The following is a 15,383-nucleotide window of genomic DNA, read 5'->3' as shown; positions in this document are numbered from 1 at the left end:
TACTTGGGAGGCTGAGGCACGAGAATCGCTTGAGCACTGGGAGGTGAAGGTTGCAATGAGCCAAGATCAAGCCACTGCAGTTCAGTCCAATTTGGGCAATAGACGTGACACTTGGCCTCCAAAAAAAAAAAAAAAATTTCCCTTTCTTCTAGGAAGGTCTATCCCTGTTTCTTTACTTTTACAGTGTGGCAAAACTCAACATTTTTATATTCTCTGTTAAACAACTGCAAAGTTCATACAATTACAACGTATAAGCTAATTTTTTTTTCTGAACAGAGTAAGATCCTAATCAGAACACTTGAAAGTTCCTACAGTACTGCACAACACTACGGTAACACTGGTAAGAGTCACAGTCTCACTGGAAAAAACACTTCTGACAGTGCAGTAGGGGAGTGTGACAGTGCTGGTGACTGGAGGCCCAGGAGGGCAGTGTGGAGGCTTACAGCCTCTGCAGCCCCATTTTTCCTTCGCAGATCAGGCTGGTCTGGAGTTAAGAAGGACTTCCCATCGTTGGGTAAGGGTAAGCAGAAGAAACCCACCAGCCCCTACAAATACCTACAGTCCTTACTACAGGAAGATTCCACAGTTCCCGCGAGCTCTGAGCCCAGTTTGGAGGCTGCTGGCAATTCACGCAGCTGCCTTGCCCTGGGTTAGGGGCACAAGGTGTGCCTTCCTCACCCACCCCTTTGAGCCAAGCTGTTGCAGCACAGCACCATCTTAAGACCAGAGCTAGGGCCGGGCACAGTGGCTCACACCTGTAATCCCAGCACTCTGGGAGGCCGAGGCGGGTAGATCATGAGGTCAGAAGATCAAGACCATCCTGGCTAACACGGTGAAACCCCATTTCCACTAAAAAAAAATACAAAAAATTAGCCGGGCGAGGTGGCGGGCCCCTGTAGTCCCAGCTACTCGGGAGGCTGAGGCAGGAGAATGGCGTGAACCCAGGAAGCAGAGCTTGCAGTGAGCCGGGATTGTGCCACTGCACTCCAGCCTGGGCGAAAGAGCAAGACTCTGTCTCAAAAATAAAACAAACAAACAAACAAACAAACAAATAAATAAATAAATACCAGAGCCATCTCTGGAGCACACCCTCCTCTGGGCCAGTAGCCACTGCACCTCTCCTGCACCCCAGCCACTGGGGCTCCATCCTCATTCCACCAAGGCCACAGGGGTGGCTGAACACCACAACCCCAGCTATGTGGAGCCTGGGCCCAGGATCAGCTATGATTCTGGTCCTGCACAGCAAGAAAACCAGCCCCTGCCACTGCACTTCCAGCCAGAGGAACAGTCTGGCAGCCCTGAGAGACCAAACCCACCGCTGAGCTGGCCGAATTGCTGTGCCATCTCTAGAGGGTGGGAACAGGCCCCTGAGCTTCCTACCAGCCGACATGCCTCCAGGTTGGTGGAGCAGTTACAGACCTGTGCTCAGGAACTGAGAAACAGCCCCCTAGCACCAACCCCTTGCTGACAGGCCCGGGGCCTACCCAGTGGCCCTGGGCCAGCATTCAGGGTCTGAGAAACAGTTTCAGAGGCTGCCCTGGCAGGCATGTACCTAGGCTTCTTGAGCAGCCTTGTGCTGCATCCATTGCTTAAGAAGCCCCAGAGGCAGCACCTGTGAGTCACGACCCCAGGTCAGCTGAGCAGCCACAGGCCTGCATACTAGGCCTGCAAACAGCCCTGTGGTCTGCCCTTGGTGGGCATGTTCTGAGCCAGCTGGCACCCATATCCCAAACCTGAGAAAGAACCCTGAAGACCACCCCCAGTAAAGACACCCTCAGGCCAGCAGAGCAGCTTTCCACCCACATGCTGGGCCTCAGAAGCAGCCTCCTGGGCTGCCACTGGCAGATACATACCTAGGGCTGCCAACAAGCCATGTGGCCATGTCCTAGGACTAAAAAAGAGCCCCCTGAACTGTCCAGGCAGACGTGTACCCAGGCTACCAAGCAGGCCTGTACCCACGTCCTGGGCCTGAGAAAGAGGCCTCAAGTAATCCACCTGCCTTGGCCTCCAAAAGTACTGGGATTGGCCGGGCGTGGTGGCTCACGCCTGTAATCCCGACACTTTGGGAGGTCAAGGCGGGTGGATTGCTTGAGGTTAGGAGTTCAAGACCAGCCTGACCAACGTGATAAAACCCCATCTCTACTAAAAATAGAAAAAGGAGTCAGGCGTGGTGGCGCATGCCTGTAATCCCATCTACTCAGCAGGCTGAGGCAAGAGAATCACTTGAACCCAGGAGGCAGAGCTTGCAGTGAGCTGAGAGCATGCCACTGCACTCCAGCCTGGGTAACAGAGCAAGACTCTGTCTCCAAAAAAAAAAAAAAAAAAGAAAGAAAAAAAGCGCTGGGATTACAGGCATGAGCCACCACGCCCGGCCAGTTGTGCCACTGTTGCCACAAACCCCCTCAGTGTAGGCCACTGAGGCACTTGCAAACATCACTAAAGTGGATTACAACTGAAGAAAGTACCTGGAGACTACACTACTGCATTCATCCAGAACCAAGGCCAATGCATCCCACTGAACCCATACCCCAAGACCCATTCATATGAATAACTCTTTACAAAACATACTCCATAAAATTGGAAAAGGTGACTTTCCCACCGGATGTATAGAAATAAATGTAGAAATACATCAAACATGAAAAAGCAAAGAAACATGACACCTCCCAAGAAAACCAGTAATTCTCCAGTAAGAGACTATAATGATATAGGAAATGCTGGAAAAATAATTCAGAATTAAAATCTTAAGGAGACTCAGTGAGATACAAGAGAGTACAAATAAACATTCAACAAAATCAGGAAAAGAATGATTTGAATGAGAAATTCAACAGAAACAAATGTTGAACACACAAGCAAATTTTACAGTGAAAGAATTCAATGGGGCCGGGCGCGGTGGCTCAAGCCTGTCATCCCAGCACTTTGGGAGGCCGAGACGGGCGGATCACGAGGTCAGGAGATCGAGACCATCCTGGCTAACATGGTGAAACCCCGTCTCTACTAAAAATACAAAAAAACTAGCCGGGCGAGGTGGCGGGCACCTGTAGCCCCAGCTACTCGGGAGGCTGAGGCAGGAGAATGGCGGGAACCCGGGAGGCGGAGCTTGCAGTGAGCTGAGATCCGGCCACTGCACTCCAGCCTGGGCGACAGAGCCAGACTCCGCCTCAAAAAAAAAAAAAAAAAAAGAATTCAATGAATGAGGCAGGGCATGGTGGCTCACGCCTGTAATCCCAGCACTTTGGGAGGCCAAGGTGGGTGGATCTTCTGGGTTCAGGAGTTCGAGATCAACCCGGCCAACATGGTGAAACCCCATCTCTACTAAAAACACAAAAAATTAGCCGGGTGTGGTGGCGGGTACCTGTAATCCCAGCTACTTAGGAGGCTGAGGCAGGAGAATCACTTGAGCCAGGGAGGCAGAGCTTGCAGTAGCCAGAATGCACCACTGTACTCCAGCCTGGGTGACGGGAATAAAACCCTGCCTCAGGAAAAAAAAAGGGGGGGGCGGGGAACAAATGATCTCAACAGACATTTCTCCAGAGAAGTCATACAAATGGCCCAGAAATAGATGAAAAAATGCTCAGCATCACTAATTATTAGGGAAAATGCAAATCAAAACCACAATGAGTTATCATTTCACCCAGTCAGGATGGCTATATATCACAAAAACAAAAAATAACAAATGCTAGTGAGGATGTGGAGAAAAGGGAACTCTTACACAATGTTGGTGGGAATATAAACTAGTACAGACACTATGGAGAACAGTTTGGAGGTTCCTCAAAAAACTACAAATAGAACTACTACACGATCTAGCAATCCCACTAGTGGGCATCTATCCAAAGGCAAGGAAATCAGGACACCAAAGAGACACCTGCACCCCATGTTTACTGCAGCAGCATTCAAGCCAACACACGGCATCAGCCTAGGTGCCCAACAACAGATGAATGGGTAAAAAAACTGTGGTATGTATATATATAACTCAAAGATAAAAAAGAATGAATCTTGCTGTTTGCAGCAACACTGATGGAAATGGTGGACATTATGTTAAGTGAAATAAGCCAGGAAGAGAAAGTTAAACACTGCATGTTCTCACTCATGTGGTAGCTAAAAAATGTTGATCTCATATTAGTAAAAAGCAGAGCAGGATACCAGATGCTGGATTTTGTAGGGGGAAGGGAGGAAGAGGAAGATATTTGTTAAAGGACACAAAGAGCTAGCTGGAAGGAGTAGTTCCAGTGCTCTGTATCACTATGGGATGATGGTAGTTAATAATGTATTATAGAGTTGCACACAGCAAAGAGGAGGATACTGAATGTCCCCAACATAAAGAAGTAATGTTTGAGATGATGGAAATGCTAATTATCCTGATCTGATCACTGTATATGTATCAAAACATCACTATGTACCCCAAAAATATGTACAATTATCATGTCAATTTATAAAAATAAGAAAAGAAATGGCCGGGAATTACTTTTTAAAGTTCCAGCCCTAAGGAATCCGGAGTGAGGAAAATGCATATGGAACTTATCGCCGCTGCCTTTTCAAACACAGCACTGAAAGTGTTCAATGAAGACAGTCTTTTAAAACATCAAGAGCAGCATGATTATTAATTCAACCATGATGATAACTACCACTGACATAAGAGGATTCGATGACTTGCAAACTACAAAATAATTAGGTATCAGGATGACAAGAGCGAGTAGGGTCAGGTGTCCCAACACCGAGGGACACACAGGAAGACAGAACAGGTACCTCTGGCTCCTGCCTGGCAGGTGGTGCTCTCCGCACACTGCAGGTTCTTCAGCAGCTGCATCGACTTGCCAGCCATTATGATCTGCTTCAGGACGGGTTTGAGGAAGGACACCATGGTGTGCTGCCTGCTGGAGGGGCCCTGGTCACTGCCGGAACTCGCACTAGCATTATCACTCATTTTTTCTTCATTTTCTGTCTTTTCTGATACACTATATAGCGTGTAAGTTGCATACCAGAAGTCTCTGTGATTAACTGGAACATTTTTGTTTCTAAAGAGATTCAAAAGAATTTTAAACTCTTATTTCTCTTCCTTAAAAACAGCATACTTGTTCTAGTTTGTTGTCCAGACATTACAAAACATAATATTATTAGTAAATGGAAGCAATATTTAGGCAAAATGGGGCAATTTTAATCTCAGCTCAGTTTAAAGAGAAAAGGGAATAAATACTTGGAATGGTATAAGTAAAATTTAAGTAAGCAGAAATAGTTTCTTGAATTGAAATTATTTAAAATATAACTAATTTGGTCCTCTTTAGAAGTAGAATAAAAGTTTACCCATTTACCATCTCCTGTGAAACTAATTTGCAGACTTCTCTATTTTCCCTACAAAGATTCTTAACTGGACTATTTTTAACAATAAAATGATGGTCAATCATCACTCTAGAAGAACAGTCAGAGTCCCACTTGTCACAAAAATTCTCACATGAGATTGATGAATCAGAACACAGTGACAGATATGAGACTGAGTTGAAGGAAGGGTCAGTTCACTTATGTGAGCATTGCATACATATTGCTACCCTTCCAGAACACTAAGGACTTAAAATTATCCTTCCTGATGAGTTCAATGGATAGCTATCAATAGAAACCATATATCTAAATATACCGCATAATTTAAAATTGGGTTAAAAGAGTACAAATAGCTCTACATTGTTTATATTATTCCGTTCAGAAAAATCAATTAACTGAAGGGAAACTGTCATAAATAGATTAAGATTTTCCTTAATTGTTTTGTTAAATATTATACTAATGTAAAAAATCAGTAGATAATTCAGAGAAATAAACATATTAGAGGCATATTTTATAATTTTCTGTATCTCTTTACCGATAATTTACAATGAAAATAGCTCAAACCATCTAATATCACCTAAACTCATTTTATGGGAAGCAGTGTTTACTAGCTCGCCATAAATATACTATCATCCAAAAATACAGTTTGCTTAAGAAAAGTTGTGGAGTGACAAAACTTGGACAAAGATATTTTTAATCAGCTGGTATCACTGACATCTTCCATAAAAATGAAGTACAACTTGCCTATGATGACGACAAGTTCTGTGATGTGAACTGTGCACCCTCAGTCCCGTTTGAAACTAACGAAAGCATTAGATTTTCACAGGGAAGAAACTGGTGATGGCAGCCCCCAGTGATCCTGTGCTCTGCTGCAGCTCACCTCTGGATGATGAACTCCCTGGCGCCATCCCACAGGTGCCCATGCACGATCCACTCGTCCACCGTCTGCAGGTAAGGCCGTACCGTTTCCACCCAGAGAGAGAACAGCAGGGAGACCTGAGGCAGAGAGGTGCATGGTCAGCTCTCGGGGTTCCCTGGTCACTAGAATAAAAAGAGGTTTAAACATTTCTGAAATGCCTTTAAAAAAGTGATCGGATTTCTACGTTTTTTGGGGGCACAAAGAAATTAAAAATCCAAAAACATACACTATAAAATCCTTATAAAAAACTCACCTAAATGCCGGGCGCGGTGGCTCATGCCTGTGATCCCAGCACTTTGGGAGGTAGAGGTGGCAGATCACCTGAGGTAAGAGATTGAGACCATCCTGGCCAACATGGTGAAACCCCCTCTCTATTAAAAATACAAAAATTAGCTGGGCATGGTGACGTGCGCCTGTAGTACTAGCTACTCAGGAGGCTGAGGCAGAAGAATCACTTGAATCTGGCTGGCGGAGGTTGCAGTGAGCCAAGATCCCGCCACTACACTCCAGCCTGGCGACAGAGTGCCACTCTGTCTCAAAAAAAAAAAAGAAAAGCTCACCTAAATATGGGATGATCATATTGTTTGTAGTGCAGACTGGGAAACTTGAGAGTGAAAATGACACAGAGGCAGCAGGTGTATCCTGAGACACCCCAGGCAAGCGAACAAAGTTTCCCTATCGAAATCCTATTACTAGCAAAGCGTCCATTAAGATTGAGGAAACTGGCTGGGCATGGTGGCTCATGCCTGTAATGCCAGCACTTTGGGAGGCTGAGGCGGGCAGATCACAAGGTCAGGAGTTTGAGACCAGCCCGGCCAATATGGTGAAACCCTGTCTCTATTAAAAAAAATACAGCTGGGCGTGGTGGCTCATGCCTGTAATCCCAGCACTTTGGGAGGCCGAGGTGGGCAGATCGGGGATCAGGAGTTCAAGACCAGCCCGGCCAAAATGGTGAAACCCCGTCTCTATTAAAAATACAAAAATTAGATGGGCATGGTGGCAGGTGCCTGTAATCCCAGTTACTCAGGAGGCTGAGGCAGGAGAATAGTTTGAACCCAGAAGGCGGAGGTTGCAGTGAGCCAAGATTACGCCATTGCACTCCAGCCTGGGCGACAGGGCGAGACTCCATCTCAAACAAAAAACAAAAAAAACCCCAAAAACTAACTGGGCATGTTGATGTGCACCTGTAGTCCCAGCTACTCGGGGGGCTGAGGCAGAAGAATCACTTGAACGCAGGAGGTGGAGGCTGCAGTGAGCCGAGATTGCACCATGGACTCTAACCTGGGCAACAGAGTGAGACTCCGTCTCAAAAAAAAAAAAAAAAAGAATGACGAAATTACTTCCTTCCACTAGTTCTCAGAGTACAAAAATGGCAGTGCTGAGAGAAAATCAACCTCCTTTTTACTGAAATGCAATATTGGCTGGGCGCGTGGCTTACGCCTGTAGTCCCAGTACTTTGGGAGACTTTATATAATATAAAATTTATCATCTTAACTATGTATTTTTTAAAATTTTAACTTATTTTTAAAGACAGGGTCTCACTATGTTGCCCAGGCAAGTCTCAAACTCCTGGGCTCAAGTAATCCTACCGCCTCGGCCTCCCAAAGTGTTGGGATTACAGGCATGAGTCACCGTGCTTGACTCTCGCCTTTTTTTTTTTTTTTTTTTTTTTGAGACGGAGTCTGGCTCTGTCGCCCAGGCTGGAGTGCAGTGGCCGGATCTCAGCTCACTGCAAGCTCTGCCTCCCGGGTTTACGCCATTCTCCGCCTCAGCCTCCGGAGTAGCTGGGACTACAGGCGCCCACCACCTCGCCCGGCTAGTTTTTTGTATTTTTTAGTAGAGACGGGGTTTCACCGTGTTAGCCAGGATGGTCTCAATCTCCTGACCTCGTGATCCGCCCGTCTTGGCCTCCCAAAGTGCTGGGATTACAGGCTTGAGCCACTGCGCCCGGCCTTACCCTCGTCATTTTTAAGTTTAGAGGTTTTAATTGTGACAAATCTCCAGAGCTTTTTCATGTTGTAAAACTGAAACTCTGTACCCATTAAACAACAGCTCCCCGTGCCCCAGCCCTTGGTAACCAGCATTCCACTTTGTTTCTGTGACTGTGTCTACTTCAGATATCTCACATAATGTTACATGTTAGTTTTTATGTAAGAAAGCGTTATTGTAAATATCTATACACATCAGGTAGGTATTTCTCACATCTTGTTTTGTCCTTGCCTCATCCTTCTGAGGATCTTGGCAAGTAGAGCTGAAAAGCCAGTTTCCTACAGCCTCAAATTTGGAAGCCAATTTAAAAACTCTGAACTGTCCAACGAGTCACCATTCGAGTATCATTTCACAAAAAACTACGGTCAGCTGTCCACCACTCCTCTGCCGTGCAGAATGGAGTCACACACGTTAGGCAGAGGTCTCACATACGGTTTGCTCAGAGGCTTCTCCAACATTGTCATATTCAAGAATGGCCTTGTACAGGGTGTTGAGCAGGTGAGAGGCCCGGACAACATTTCGAGTATCAGGTGGAACTTCTGCTACTCCAGTACTAAACACTTTGTGCAGAACCTTGAGCTGAGCCAACCGAGGCGCCAACTTGTCCACCACTATGGCAAGAGTTATTGTAGCATCTGCAAAGTTCAACAAATCAAACTCAATAGCAAGAAAAACACACGCATCTAAAATGTGACATAAATGCTGGCAAATCGCCAGGCTTATGGACGGGCAGGGGAAAATGGAGGATGGTGGATTTTGATCTCACATCACAAGGACCTAATTTCCCTATGGAAGAACTCCTGCAAGTCACGGAGAAAAAGAAAACTCAGCAGAAAACTAACATACAAAGGAACTGACAGTTCACAGAAAAGGAAAGATGAGTGATTCTAGAACATACAAAAAGTCACTTGACCGTCCTTTAAAAATTACGCTAGGTAAAACAAAACACCTCCAATGGGCTGATGTTACAGTGAGGGGTGAGGGAGGCTGTGCCTACAAAGGGCTGCACAAGCAAGCTCCTGCGAGGCGATGGCACAGCTGTGACCTTAACATGGAAGTGGCCATGTGGAGCTAGACAGGTGATAAAAAGACCCGGAACCATACACGAAGATACCACACCCACCCCTGCTCAAAGTAAGTTCCTGCAACGCTGGTGAAGCCGTGTCAGGTCTGCAGTTTGGCTAATGTGCTGTGCCAATGTCAGTTTCCTAGTTTTGATCATGTACTGTCACTACGGGAGGTTTTCCCACTGGGGGAAGCAAGGTCATGGGAACACAGGGCCTCTCTGTACCATTTTTTGTGGTAGTTCAAAATAAAAGTTAAGGGGAAAAAAGCTACATGGTTGCTATTTTACAGCTGTCATACTGGTGAAGACCAAAACCTCTGATAACACACAGATGGCAAGAGTGTGAGGAAACAGGTATTCATCTACATGGCTCACAAGAGTATAAATCTATTTACCTGCACCTCCCCATAAAGTGGCAAAACTTAGGAAAACCACACATGACCCAGCAATTCCATCTGTAAGAAGCTACCCCACAGGGTGGGATGCGGTATAATCCCAGCTAACACCTGTAATCCCAGCATTTTGGGAGGCCAAGGTGGGCGGATCACCTAAGGCCAGGAGTTAGAGGCCAGCCTGGCCAACATGGTGAAAGACTGTCTCCACTGAAAATACAAAAATCAGTTAGGGATGGTGGCAGGTACTTGTAATCACAGTTACTTGGGAGGCTGAGGCGGGATCATCGCTTGAACCCAGGAGGCAGAGCTTGCAGTGAGCTGAGATCCCACCACTGCACTGCAGCCTGGGTGACAGAGGGAGACTTCATTTCAAAAAACAAAAAAAAAGAACCTACCACCCACTGCCTGTGCACAATCACGGATATGTAGGAGTGATTATCACCGCAGTACTGCTAACAACAGCAAAGCCTGGGAAGAACCTAAATGCATTGAGGGGACTGGGCTATGACACAACCATACATGAAACACTCAACCTGTAAAAAGGAAAACAGAAGCTCTTCACATTTGTGTGGTATTACCCTCAAATTTTAAATCAGAAAAATTTGAAGAGAGCAGTGTAATGACTGCTAGGTATGCGTGTATGTATATGCACTGCTTGTGTATGTTGAAACTTTCTGGAAGCATGCATAAGAAGCTGAGGACCTGGCTGTCTCTGGAGAGGAGAACTGACTGGCTGGAGTACTGGTGCAGGAAGAATAATCTAGATTCTTCACTCTAAATCCTCTGTAGATTTTTGATTTTGAGAGATATGAATGATTTAAAAATACAATTTAAAAAATGAAGCATTCACGAGAACTACTTATTTGCTAGGCAACTTTCAATCTTACATAATGAAAAATCTAAATGGCATTCAAATTATAAGTTATGTGTAGCACGAGTAAAGATGAAGAACATTTAATACCATTATTGATGATGCACTTCTCAATTTCTGCAAGTTCCTCTTTGAAACTAATGAAATATTTGTACAGGGCCCACATGAAAGCCTGGTAGGTTCTAAAGGGAGCTTCAGTTGACTTCTTAGGAACAGACCCACTTCCAGGCAGCATGCTCTCGGAACTGTGTCCCATGACTTCATCAATGAACTCCTGGAGTCGAAACACAACCTGGCCATATGCCGCTATTTGTTCCAGCACAGATCGTAAACAGCTCTATAACAGAAGCAAACTGCAATTACTCAAAGGTGGTCTTCTGTAAACTTTCAAATTCATTTCCCTCTCGCTGTAAAATACTTCCTTTGCAATTGTTTTAAACAGTATGTTTAGTAGAACACAAAGTAATAAAATGATTAATATTTAGGTTTATACGCAAAGGAAAAAGAGCAATAATTTCAATAGACTAGAGAATTATGGCTTATATTTTTAAAAAACATACATAAGGTAAATGTACTTAAAGCAAAAAAAAAAAATCACAGTATATAACTTTCACAACACAGAATGACAGAATTAAAAGCACAAAATGCAAATTGAAATTAAATATGTCCAGCCAGGCGTGGTGGCTCACGCCTATAATCCCAGCACTTTGGGAGGCCGAGGCAGGCGGATCATGAGATCAGGAGTTCGAGACCAGCCTGGCCAACATAGTGAACTACCGTCTCTACTAAAAATACCAAAAATTAGCCGGGCCTGGTGGCGGCACCTGTAGTCCCAGCTACTTGGGAGGCTGAGGCAGGAGAATGGCTTGAACCTGGGAGGCAGAGCTTGCAGTGAGCGGAGATCATGCCATTGCACTCCAGCCTGGGTGACAGAGCGAGACTCCGTCTCAAAAAAAAAAAAAGAAAAAAAGGCCAGGCGTGATGGCTTGAGCCTGTAATCCCAGCACTTTGGGAAGCAGAGGCAGGTGATCACGAGGTCAGGAGTTCTAGACAAGCCTGGCCTATGTGGAGAAACTCTGTCTCTACCAAAAATACAAAAATTAGCTGGGTGTGGTGACACACACCTGTAGTACCAGTTACTCAGGAGGCTGAGGCAGGAGAATGGCTTGAACCCGGGAGGTGGAGGCTGCAGTGAGCAGAAATCGCATCACTGCACTCCAGCCTAGGCGACAGAGCGAGACTCTGTCTCAAAAAAAAAAAAAAAAAAAAAAAAAGAAATTAAATATGTCCTAAACAACATTAAGGAACTCTCTAAGTACTGTAAAGATGCACAACTCAGGGCCAGGTGCGGTGGCTCACGCCTGTAATCCCAGCACTTTGGGAGGCCGAGACAGGCGGATCACGAGGTCAGGAGATCCAGACCATCCTGGCCAACACGGTGATACCCCGTCTCTACTAAAAATACAAAAAATTAGCCAGGCGTGGTGGCAGGCACCTGTAGTCCCAGCTACTTGGGAGGCTGAGGCAGGAGAATGGCGTGAACCAGGGAGGCGGAGCTTGCAGTGAGCTGAGATCCGGCCACTGCACTCCAGCCTGGGCGACAGAGCCAGACTCCGTCTCAAAAAAACAAACAAACAAAAAAGATGCACAACTCAATTTTTCTTTCTGGATATTAAATATTTAAAACTTGGCGGCCTTCCTCAGTCCCTCACTCCTGTCAGGACTTCGTAGGAACTCCGTCCGAGAGCTCACCGGGGGACTCTCTTGGCCTCCTTTGCCGGAGGCCGACAGACCTCTCCCCCACACCTTAGGTGACCAAAAATAAATTTGCAGTTTTGCTCCTGGCCTTTGCCTACTCGTGCTCGCTCTGCTGGTTTTTAGAAAAACAAATCAGTTGGTGCCGAAGACCCGGGAGGAGACCCCTCCTCAGGCCTCTAAGGGTTGAGGAACCTCCTCCTGCTCCCACGCGGCAGATGGACCAGGACCTGAGACCCGCTTCCCTCACTCTCACGGCCTCTCTGGGGTAAGTGCCCTTGTCTCCTCTTTACCTCCCTCGGCCAGAAATCCTGCGCAGGTCCGAGGCCCACTTTTGAGCCACCAAATGGCTCGGGAGACCCGTTCAGGACGGAGACGTCCGCCTGAAGGTAATCTCCACTTTGGCTCCATGAGCCTCCAGTCTGTCTCTGCTGGTTCCAAAGGACGCTTTGAAGCCAGGCAGAGATCCACTTCCATTTCCATTGTGTCCATTGTGTAAGTAAAGAGGAAACAAATGGGAAACCCCCTAGTCCAAATTTCCAAAGAGCACCCCCTTAGGGTGCCTCCTAGCCAATTTAAAAACCTTACAGCTTGAACAAGACCTTAGGAGGAAGCGGTTAATTTTCCTTTCCACTGTGGCGTGGCCCCAATCAGTGGCCACCACAGGGCACCCTAGCAGCAATTTCTGCCAGTGGCTAGGCAAGTGGTCTGAAATTAATTACATACAAGGCTTTTGGGCCTTACACTCTCGTCCCGATCTGCCCTCTACTCCTCCTTCTCTCCCCGCCTTCTCCACCCCCTCCCTTCCTGCCCAGACTCCTCCTCCTCCCCCATCCAGACTCCTCCTTCCTCCTCCTTATCTACTAGTAATCCACTCGGCCGTGCCTCCTTCCGGGCCCCCAACTGGCTGTCTTGAGTCCCCTATCTCTGCCCACACCCTCCTACAGTGTTAGCACCTTTGCGAGAGGTGGCTGGGGCGGAGGGGGTAGTCAGAGTACATGTCCCTTTTTCACTGGCCGATCTTTCCAAAATTGAGAAGCGTTTAGGGGATTTCTCAGCTAATCCTACCACATACATAAAGGAATTTAGATACCTTTGTCAGGCCTATGACTTAACTTGGCATGACCTCCAGGTTATCCTAACCTCTACCCTAAACTGACCGAGGTTCTAACCCAGTATACCCGGTTAGATCCGGCCTCCCCCACAGGGGCCACCATTTTGGCGTCTTATTTCATTTCTCAATCAGCTCCTGACATTCGTTAAAAAACTTCAAAAGGTAGAGGATGGTTCTCAGACACCAATACAAGACCTGGTTAAATTAGCCTTTAAGGTCTATAACTCCAGAGAGGAGACGGCAGGCTCGCCTCGAACAGAAAGCACAGCTCCTAGCGGCGGCTTTACAGCCCAGTTGTAACCCCAGGCCAGAGAGCACACACCCCGCAGACTCCAAGGCTACAAAAGGAGCCTGCTATAAATGCGGCAAGGCAGGACACTATGCCAACAGGTGTCCGCAAGGTCCCTGAGCCCCAACGCAGCCTTGCTATAAGTGCAAGGCATCAGGACATTGGGCCAGTGAATGTCCTAACCCTCGTCCACCAGCAGCCCCCTGCCCTGCTTGCCAGCAGGGTGGACAATGGAGGTCTGATTGCCCCACCCTGAGAACAGGTGCTGCGTCTCCACGTGACCCCCTTTCCCAGGATCCCGGGAGCTCCTTCCAGCTCCTTCATCTGGACGACGACAACTGAAGGTGCCGAGACTCGGGGACCCCCATCACCCTCGCTAAGCCACGGGTAACTCTCCTGGTAGCGGGTAAGACAATTTTTTAATCAACAGCAAGGCTACCTATTCTGTTCTGCCGTCCTTTTCTGGACCTAGCCTTCCATCCAATATCTCTGTAGTAGGAGTAAGCGGAAAGCCATCCACCCCACGAAAAACTCCACTCCTTAATTGCTGCTTGGCCAACAACTACTTTGCGCACCCGTTCCTCATTATACCCTCATACCCTACCCCCTTACTAGGCCGAGAAATCAGTTCAACTTTCCCCCACTCGCCTCAAACTTACTAAATTTTCTTAACTATCTCATACTCCCCAACCTTGCCAGGACCATCCTTCTGGGTTTTGCCTATATTCCAACAAATGCTTCCATTCCTCATTCCTATACTAATACTGTGCCTTATTTTATTCTTCATCCGTACGTCCAAATGCCAACCATAGACCCCGACCTTAACGACGCCCCTTAACAGCAGGAAGTAGCCAGACAGACCATGGCGCCCCTTATCACTATCATCAATAAAAGGTTGGACTGTTTGGACGAACGGAGGCAAGATGGTGCACTTCCGGGTTCTTCTTCACCAACTTTTCCCGCGCGCGCGAAAATGCAGCCAGCGACCCGGGAAGGTGCAGACCAACCGGGCATGCGCCAGGTGACGTCAATCCTGAGAGACCAAGATTTACCTGGTCGCACCTGTGGAACGCCCCCCGACACGCCAGTGCCCTGCCTATCGCCCTCCCACTCCTAGAAAAGCCGCTCCGAACGGTCACCATGCGCGGCCTTCCTCAGTCCCTCACTCCTGTCAGGACTGTCGGAACTCCATCCGAGAGCTCACTGGGGGACTCTCTTGGCCTCCTTTGCCGGAGGCCGACAGACCTCTCCCCCACACCTTAGGTGACCAAAAATAAATCTGCAGTTTTGCTCCTGGCAAAAAAATTAAATAAATAAATAAATAAATATTTAAAACTTTTTTTTCCATGTGAGGAAGCAAGAACGAGTTCAATAATAATTTTAATATTGTAAAATGTTCTAAAATTATCAGTTTACATAAATCCTATTTCTTAAATTACCATAAATACAAATAACTTACATGTGTTAAATGAGTTACTATAATATTGTTTCTCACAGTTACCTTCCCATCTATCAACTGAAATATGAAGAGCTTTTTCACTCCTGAAAGTAACCTGAAATGAGACAAAAAAAAGACGAGTGTACTTTAAGTCTAGAAAAATATTCACGACACTATGCCCAGGGCATTTTTTTTTTTGACAGGGTCTCACTTTGTCACCCACCCAGGCTGGAGTGC

General features: G+C 46.6%; 1 protein-coding gene across 7 annotated transcripts in view; it reads right to left on the bottom strand.

Moving 5' to 3' along the window:
- TUBGCP5 (tubulin gamma complex associated protein 5) overlaps positions 1–15,383 on the bottom strand; it is a 45,954-nt gene that overhangs the window by 12,571 nt on the left and 18,000 nt on the right. For all 7 annotated transcript variants that reach the window (XM_033224086.1, XM_033223925.1, XM_033223600.1 and 4 more), the window contains exons 9-13: positions 15,168–15,261; positions 10,641–10,887; positions 8,651–8,853; positions 6,191–6,306; positions 4,744–5,012 (exon numbers count right to left, since the gene is read on the bottom strand). In XM_033224086.1, the coding sequence (XP_033079977.1) occupies positions 4,744–5,012; positions 6,191–6,306; positions 8,651–8,853; positions 10,641–10,887; positions 15,168–15,261 (929 nt within the window). The remainder of the gene's footprint in view (positions 1–4,743; positions 5,013–6,190; positions 6,307–8,650; positions 8,854–10,640; positions 10,888–15,167; positions 15,262–15,383) is intronic.

This window comes from Trachypithecus francoisi, unplaced genomic scaffold (genome assembly GCF_009764315.1).
Source record: "Trachypithecus francoisi isolate TF-2019V2 unplaced genomic scaffold, Tfra_2.0 Contig00089, whole genome shotgun sequence".
Classification (NCBI taxonomy): Eukaryota; Metazoa; Chordata; class Mammalia; order Primates; family Cercopithecidae; genus Trachypithecus; species Trachypithecus francoisi.
Note: the sequence above shows the minus strand (reverse complement) of the source record. Positions and strands in the feature narration are given on the sequence as shown.